The following is a 9,061-nucleotide window of genomic DNA, read 5'->3' as shown; positions in this document are numbered from 1 at the left end:
CAGAGCAGCAATATTCAACAAACCCTCGCTCGCTCATTTCTCTCCAATTTAAATGCAAACAATATCATTTTCTAGATGTGATCTTGCTCTTCCACTGAAAACCTTCTTAGGTCCATAACTACTGATTTGCCACATTGTGTCTGATGTGTGTGTCTCCACATTTGCATAATATGGCCCGTGAATGTTTGTGAAAATGTGTGCAAGATGTGTGTGACTATATATGTATATGTGTGTGTGGTATGTGTGTGTGTCTCCAGGCTTTGGGATTGTTTACTGCCGGTCTCTCCCTGCCCCTGCTCATGGTCGGCCCCTAATGCACTACAGCTGTTAGGGTCCCGACACAGGGGCCTCCCATCAACGGTTTCATTGTAATGGACTTTATGTGTGTGTGTGTGTGTGTGTGTGTTGTGTGTACATGTTTGCTTTTCTGCGTGATTTTTTTGCTGTTTGTGAATGAGAGTGTGTTTTTTTGGAACATGAACATGTGTATGTGTAGTTGCGGCACTGTGAATATTTGCTGTTCCTTCTGGGTATTTTTTTTCCTGTCTCTCCGCTACAGTGTTCAATTCTGCATGTGTGTGTGTGTGTATCCTGTCCGCATACGAGCAGCTTTGTGATACCTTCTCCCTCCATCTTTCTTGTGTCACCTCCCTCCAGCCTCTCCAAAAACACAACTCCGATTATGAACCTATGAATCACTTAACAAGCCTCTTTTGTTTCAGACCAGGTGAAACACTCACTGTTCTCTCACTGAACACATTACAATCCGTCAGCCTTGTTCATTCATTCGTATACCACAGGAAGATGTTTTGATACATATATATATATATTTATATAGAGATTTCTTCCCTTCATCCCCTCTCTCTGTTCCTTCAAATGCTCTTTCTTTGCAGCATTGCTGAGAAACCCTGACCCTCAGTCGGAGGGTCCGATATAAGCTCATGAAAAACCTCTACATATTATCGGTAGAATCGGTACATTCGTTGTGCGTATGCGTTGCCCGCTGCACCGTCTCAATTTACTATAGTATCCATTGTCAAATCAAAATGAATCATTGCTAAGTTCATTGCAAAGTAAATTCTGAAGGCCACTATTAGCCGTACCCATTGTGTGAAAGGTAATGACAAACACAAGCCTCATCCCCGTTCTCTCAGCTGTCTGTAGCAGGGAGGGGGGAGCAGGCCAAGGGGTGTGCCCAGGTCAGCGCTGCTGCGTTATGTTGACCGATTGCTGCCGACTCAGCCGCATAATGGAGAAATTAAGTTTCTGTAATGCACAAATGAGGTTATCATTGGTTTTGCAGCTGTTTACGGGGTCAAGGAGAGATGCCGTTTCCAATCGGGGCTCAATTTAGTCGAGGAATGCGATTAGATTTAGCCCTCCCAGTGTATTCTCTCCATTTGACCATGAATTAGATTAGGTAAATAGAAAACTAATGCCACTGATTGTTGGTGACATTGACATGTTCATATTGCTGCCTTATAGAGAGCAGAAGGAGAAGTCGGCATGGATGCGTGCTTAGTCTGTGTGTGTGTGTGTGTGTGTGGGTGTGTGTGAGTGTATGCGTACACGTGCACAAATATATGTATGTAATTATATATATTCAGTGTAAACAAAAGCAATGTAAAGAAGTGAATTCATATCTTAGAGACCGTCCTGTAAGAAATGTCTGTGCCGGCACAGAGCTTTTCCACAGGAGACTGTTGGTCATCTCCCATGTGAATAGTCGTTGTTCTTAACCACTGACTGTTCCACAACCATAACTGTGTGTTTATTATAGTAACCATGATGACAAAGGTCCTCTCACCCTGAGGAGGTTCCATTATTTTAACTTGAATCATGATCTATCCTGAAACCTAACAGAGTAGTTTTTGTGCCCAAACCTAACCAAACTGAGACTGTTCCATAAGCTTAACTGTGTGGTTATTATTGTAACCATGACGACCGCCGTAGAGGCACAATTTCACACACACACAGGGACATATGACCCATCGTTCAGGTTGGGGAACTTGTCGCTTTGTTAACAGAGTCTGCTATATAGCCTCTCTCTCTCTGCGTGTGTGTGTGAGAGAGAGAGGTATTTTCCTACAATTAAAAGTATAATGGGGTCACATCAGTGCAAGTCGATTTCACGTTTCTCAACTACCTGTTGCTTTTGAAAAAAAATGTCTCATATTTAAATGCCTGAATCACATTCTGTGATCCAAAACTAACAAAAAGAGGACATCCCTCCCTTTGAAGTCAAACCAGCCATCACTGTCAAACTGACTCTTTGAGTACAGTTCACACCAGACAACAACAAATATTTTACAATGTAATGATTGATTGGTGGTGCATGGGTTAATATGTAGGTAAAGTGCTGGGGTGAGATGACCTTCCTCCTTTAAAGAGTGCACTACCGATTGCACTCACAATGGACAGTTAAAAAACAAGGATCAGAATTGGTGCGGCAGAACCTGAGATATCTTCTTTTTAATTCCGAGCTGTCTTCTTCCTTGTCATTACCTGGCAGTTGGAAATTTGGGTGTGTTATGTTAGTGGCGGCTAATGTAGCCTCGAGCAGAGATGAGGAGCTGCAGAGGTCTAATAAGATCACCTCCGTCTCACTCCACACCGCCACTTTTTTTTTTTCTTTTTCAAACTTGTAGTGTTCGGACCAAACCAACGCTGATTCAAGTGACATCACTTGAGGCAGTTGGCCTGACTGCACGCAGCTCCCTCTGAAGCCCCTCCCCGAGACCTGTAGACGGACTTTAATGTGTAAAATCAGCGGAGTTTCCCTTTAACATCCAGATTTCTTTACCCTTTAACTTATTACACACTGTCTGGCAGTATCACACATATCAGCTTGTTTCAACTCTTCAAGGAGACTATATCATATTTACATTGGGTGGGTAAATATCATTTTATCCATTTGCCTGACTCACTTCAGTATCTTTGGAAATTCAGCGTCTCCAGTTGACTTTGAAAGAGTTGTGGTACACTGGTAGTTTTTTTTCCGAATGTTTCAATGACTTGTTCAAAGAAGTAATTTCCACTATAACCTTGCTTCGGACACAAAGCAAGGGGAGGCAACTTCTGAGAATGATGTAGTAGTAGATGTTCAAATTTCCTTTTTTTTGAACAGTTCTTATCCATTTTGGCTTAAAAGTTGAGAGTTCATTATTGACCTTGCACAGAGTAAATGGATTAAACGGAACCTTTGGGTGAGATTGTTTTGTAAAATGTTTCCAAGTTCAAGAATGAACTTTCAATCTCAACTTTTAAGGTAACTTGGACGAAAGAAGACTGTGTGATGCGACTTAAAGCTCCAGAGCGGACACCAAATTGACTGTGATTAGATTATTTTGTCGGCATCTGAAAAATGTTAAAAGTTTTTGTCTAATACGTGTGTGTGTGTGTTAATGTGCTCTCATGGAACGTATGCATGCTGTGTGTGTGTCTGTTTGTCTACAGTAGTTACAGTGACAAGGCTTGCTTTCTCTCCTTCTTCCTGTGTGTGTGTATGTGTATGTGTGTGTGTGTTAAAGTATCACAGAAGTGGCAGTCTGTCAGCTCTGCTTTTCTCTGCACTCTCCAGAACAATAGCTGGATTGGCCGTATGTGTGACACGTAGACCACACACCCTTAATAGTGACTGACAGCACTAAGGGCTGAAAGCAGCATGCACTACTGACACACACACACACACACACACACACACACACATACACATACAGTACGTATACCTGAGGACACAATGGATGTGGGTGATCGCTGAAGGATTCAGTCAGTTTGTGTATTTTGTGAGTGCTCCTGTATATGTGTGTGTGTGTGCACGCATGCGTGTGCGCGCGTGTGTGTGTTTGTGCATGCGTTCATTCATGCATGTGAGCTTCAGCATATGTTCTGTTGAAAGTGTTCAGCTGTCTTCTTCTTGTAACGAAACTGTTCCATGTTGCAGAATCAAACGTCTCCCTCTCACTGCATCAAACCAAAGGAAAACGAAGGGAGATTAAAGTCTGTTAAAGCTTTTATTCTGTCTCATTTGTCAAACTATGGCCATGGAGACCAACTACTTTGGATTGGCTTGGGAACGTGCACTATTTTCAGTACCTGCAACGCTTGTCCTTGGAATAGAAAAATCATATTAACACTGCAGATCTTAGAATAACAATATTTAAACGTGGAAAAAAGGGAAAGACAGAAAGGATGAAAGTGGAACAAATGGATAGAGATGGATGAATAAAGTGGGTTAAAATCTGCTTCTCACTGGTTAGAGCTATAAAGTGACGTTTCTCTTAAGATTGACAAAGATAATGGCAGTAAAGTTTCTATTTTTTGTTTCCTGAATCCAGGTTCAGTAGATTTCACATCATTGTTGAATCACATCATTGTTGAATCATAATGGCAATCTGTAAATAGTAATAACATGCTGAGATGCATTATTAATATTGTTTTAATGCATTAGAGATGTGATTTAACCCATCTGGACAGTGTTGTGGAGCATTCAGCAACCCATGAAGGAATTTCACTCCGAGCTTGGGATACCTTATTAATCTTGTTTCAAGGTTTGTTTCACGTCCACTGTTTTTTTTTTTTTTCTTCTTTTTTTTCTCCATTTTGTTAGCGAAGCCAATCATGTGAAAAGCATGATGTGTGTCAGAGTGGAGCACAAAACGGCTTCACTTTACTAACATGGTGGAACCAAAGGGACAGTAAAAGAGGCTGGAACAACACAAGTTAACCCATTAAGCATGAATGAGTCCAAAGCATTTGAAAAATGCAGTAAAAAGTGTTACTTTCAGCTTCTTTTTTCTTTGTTCTGCCCATGAAAACTATGAAATGTTGTGTTATTATACAGACCCACAGCTTTATACAGCATTGTTCCAGGCTCTGAAACACTGTGTTAGTGTCTAGTACGGTTCCCGTTATCCAATAATCACCTGGTGTATCTATCACTAAACTAAAACATCATATGAGCTGCATTGTTCATGCAAGTACAGGAAGTACAGCCAGTCATCTTTCTACTCATATACTTGAGTTCAGCCATAAGATGCAGCCTGTTGAAGGTGGGAATGTTCTGCCTGTATTCCGCCTCGCCGTTCTGTAGAAAAGGTACCAACATGGAATGGGGAGGGGGCTTTGCTGTTCCGCCTTTATGCCGACACAGCTGGATTGACGCCTGTGTAAAATGGAGACACGTTATTGTCTCTGATTCCTGAATTAGCTAGTTTAGCATGCTAGCTAAACATTTTTGTTCTGCAGCCAGCTTTTTTTGGTTCAGTCTAAACAAGCGAAATGATCGGCCTTCTTAACGGCATGTTTCCACATGTCTCTACTTCAAATTTTAATATTAAATCAGCAATACAAACCCAATAATCGATTAGTTAATGAACGGAAAATTAATCTTCTACAATTCTGATACTCGAAATTTAAGTCATTACTTGAGGAATAATTGCAAATATTTACCAGTTCAAGCCTCTCAAAGTAGATAACGTGATGCTTTTCTCTCTTATGTGAGGCTGTAAGTTGAGTGTCTTGTTTTGGTCGGACATAACATTTCATTTCACCTGAAAGAAGGAAAACGTGATCTTAACCTTTTAGAAAAGTTACAGACGTTTTGCTCTTTGCAGGTGAGGATTTTATCTGCTAACTCGAGGTAGTTAATGAGCAAACTTGGCCTCTTCACATCCTGCTTAGACAAGGCATGTATACTATAGAACTACAAACTATAGAACATACTAGTGAAAACGAGATAGTCTGTCTAGTTTATGTCTTTCATATAGTTCAGTGCAGTTCACACCATATTGATTAATTCCCCTCATGTTGCATAATAAAGTGCATGAGGGCTTGCAGTGGCCTTATCACTCTGAAGTGTGTCTACATGATCTGTAACTGTTGAGTGTGTGAAAACCAAGTGTGTGTGTGTGTGTGTGTGTATGTGTGTGTGTGACGGAGAGAGAGAGAGGGAGGGAGATAGACTTGTGGAAGGGGGCAGCACTGCTGTGCATTTGCACGAGCAGGGAGTGACGAGCCCTCTGGTCAAATGGCCCCTCCCCTCTGCACTCTCTCTCACACACACACACACAAACCGAGCGAAAGAGAAAGAGGCTCTGCTGCTGGCCCTTTAAGAGCTGAGCCTAGATCTCACAGCTTACAGCGAGGGAGGGAGAAGAGGAGGGACAGAGGCAGAGAGAGAGAGAGAGGGTGTGAGGCTGAAAGTGTGTGAGTAGAGAGAGAGAGAGAGGAACACAGACAGAGAGAGAGAGAGAGAGAATCAGCAGCGTGTGTGAGAGGTTGAAGGATCACTTCTATCCCGTCTTGTCTTGGGGAGACTAACCTCGTTCATCTGAGCATTGTGGGACTGTTTTATGTTGTTGTTGTCGAGAGAGACGGACCCTTACTCCAGCATGCTCACTGAGCCTGAGCTACCTCAGGAGTGTAACAGGTACGTGACGCTTTCTCACGCACACATGCACGCTCCTACACAGACCCACACACACACATTCACACACAGATGACAGAGATAGAGGACAGGACGGAGCGCGTCAGCGTTAGGGAGGAGAAGCTAAAGGGAGGATAGGAGGATAAAGTAGAAAGATATGTGTGTTTGAGAAGAGAAGACTCAGTCTGTGTGTGTGTGTGTGTGTGTGTGTGTGTCTGTGTGTTTAACATGTGAACTGTCTCCGCGAGTTGGCTGAGTTTGAGCCAGAGAGTGTGTGTGTGTGTGACAGAGTCAGAGATGGTAAAGGAGAGTTGATGATTGATTTTGGTTTTTGGAGAGATACCATATGCAAAGCTGGGGCAAAGCAGGCATTATATGTGTGTGTGTGTTTGTGTGTGTTTATTCATGCATGTGTTTGTCCCAGCAGTTACAGAAATGACTCTCTTTTTCCTCCTCTGTCCCTCCTGACTGAAGTTGTGTTCATGCACTTCACTACCCCATATACAAACTGCTAAAAACAGTGTTTGTGTGTGTGTATGTGAAAGACAAAGAGACTCTTAAAGAGAGAGAGAGATGTTTGTGTGTGTGTGTGTGTGTGTGTGTGTGTCAAAGTCAGAATGTGTGATCCCTTCATCATCTCATTTCCACTACTCACCACAACTTTATTTACTTCTGCTTTAGCAAGTTTTCAGTGTCTCTTTCTGTAAGAGCCGAACATTTTAAGCCACTATCAACAAGTCCAAAATACACAGAGAATTTCTATATTTTTAAACACTGAAAAAGTAACAGAGGAATGACTCCAAATAAATTATTTTTTCAGCCCGAAATTGAAATGTTTACACCCTGCCCCCCTGCTCTGGCTCTTCTTTGAAAATTTACTTATTTCCGATTTATTTTTCACTTAATCCAAATTCAACACATGCAAACCCTCAGTAATCCTATTGTCTATCTGCATGGTGTTGTTGTTTTTTTTCTTGCCTTATGCTAATGTTAATCTCACTGTGCTCCTCTGATGTTTGTGCGCGCCTGCGTCATTTAGAGGTGTGAACCCTCTAACCTTGCCCTTTTCTGACACTGTCAACACAAGTGCTTTTTGCCTGTGGAATAATGGTTGTTTGATGCTAATGCTGTGAGAGACAGATTATGTTATAATACCCCAGCGTTTTAATACTAAAACACACACACACACACACACACACACACACTTGCATGCGCTGACACATACACACACACCTCTCTCCCCTCGCCTGCTTGACTTTTATTGCATTAAAGTAGCGCTCTGTTTTGCCCGATGAAAGTAATCTTTTTTTTTTTTCTCCGCGAGATAAACTGGGGTCGGTGGGGTGGGTTCGGGAGGATTTCAGGGGCCCCTTGAATTAAGAACACATTTAGATGTGGCAAAAATGTGTTATTAATAAACCGTTCAATCTGGTAAAGTGGTTGAAGAGAGAGAGAGAGACAGAAAAAAAAAAAGATAACAACAGCTAGGAGGAATTAAAAATTTAAAGGATTACACCGAAAAGCAGAATGTATGGAGATAAATGCAGGGATTACAATGACTTAGGAGGAGAGCGCTTAAAACTCTTGCTTTCCAGTAATGCACTCCATCATTGTGGCTCTGGCCGTGTGTGTGTGTGTGTGTGTGTGTGTGTGTGTGTGTTCATATGTGGATGGATGTATGTGTGCGAGCGAGCGGGCGAGTGAGTGAGAGAGGGGGTATCTTCCAATCCGTGAGTTGCCAGTGTGTGTGTGCTCCAGCCTCGGTGGTCGCGATGCTCTCGGTTCCTGCGTCTCTGTAAGTGTCCGCTCGCCTCCTTCACCCGTGCCTACTCTTTATCTCCTCATCACACTTCCTCTTCTTCTACTTTTCTTCACTTCTTCCCCTTTTTCTTCGTCCTCCTCTTCTTCTCTTTTTCTTAAATCATACAGTTGTTAAAATTCACTTGGAGTCACTTTTGATGGAAAAAAAGCTGATGAAGAAGAGTTTGGTAGAGTTTTAGAGGATGGTTTGTCTTTTATTTGTTTCATATGTAGTTTTTTTTTTAGAAGTGAGAAATCATAACTGACATTTTTTCATATTTTTATTTGTCAAATATGAGTCATCTACCTCGAGGGTTAAAAAAAAAAAACACATTTTAATTCTCATTTTATTTAAGTCAAAAAAAGTCTTGTGATAAGATTTTTGTCCCATCTAAAAATGCACCTTTTTCTTTGACAGAGCTTCGGTATTCTTCTATTGTATTGTATTCTATTGTAATTTTATATTCCAATCATGCTTTTCATGATTGAAAGTATTTTTTGGTTCTCTAAACGCTCGGCTGTGTATCAAAATTTCCAGTCGAAGCTGAAAACAGTGGAAACAGGCTGCCTTCACCAACATGGCCTCATCTGTTCACACAAACAGAACAGAAAATATACAGAGAGAGAAAAACGGAGAACGCCAAAGCTAAAGAGACCTGAACGCAGACGAGAAGACAGAGACATTTGAGGGAGCTGCCGTGGCAGCGGATGGAGAGATGAAGGGAAAGAAACGATGTGGTCAAACTGACACATTCCTCGCTGATGGAGAGAAGAAGAAGCAGGGTTACAGAAAAGTGAGAGTGCTGGAGATGAAGGGTAAGGGGGGGAGGTGGT

The 9,061-nt window shown here is 41.8% G+C and overlaps 1 protein-coding gene across 6 annotated transcripts in view; it reads left to right on the top strand.

The window, feature by feature from the left end:
• The first annotated feature begins 6,181 nt into the window (after positions 1-6,181).
• Positions 6,182-9,061, top strand: part of sox5 (SRY-box transcription factor 5) — a 91,790-nt gene continuing 88,910 nt past the window's right edge. For all 6 annotated transcript variants that reach the window (XM_087178414.1, XM_087178412.1, XM_023423000.2 and 3 more), the window contains exon 1: positions 6,182-6,430. In XM_087178414.1, coding sequence (XP_087034540.1) covers positions 6,354-6,430 — 77 coding nt within the window. In that variant the 5' untranslated portion in view covers positions 6,182-6,353. The remainder of the gene's footprint in view (positions 6,431-9,061) is intronic.

Source organism: Seriola lalandi, unplaced genomic scaffold, assembly GCF_002814215.2.
Source record: "Seriola lalandi dorsalis isolate HSWRI2012SDOR001 ecotype SW California unplaced genomic scaffold, Sedor1 jcf7180002054688, whole genome shotgun sequence".
Lineage (NCBI taxonomy): Eukaryota > Metazoa > Chordata > Actinopteri > Carangiformes > Carangidae > Seriola > Seriola lalandi.
The sequence above is the reverse complement of the archived record's forward strand: the minus strand, read 5'-3'. Positions and strand labels throughout refer to the sequence as shown.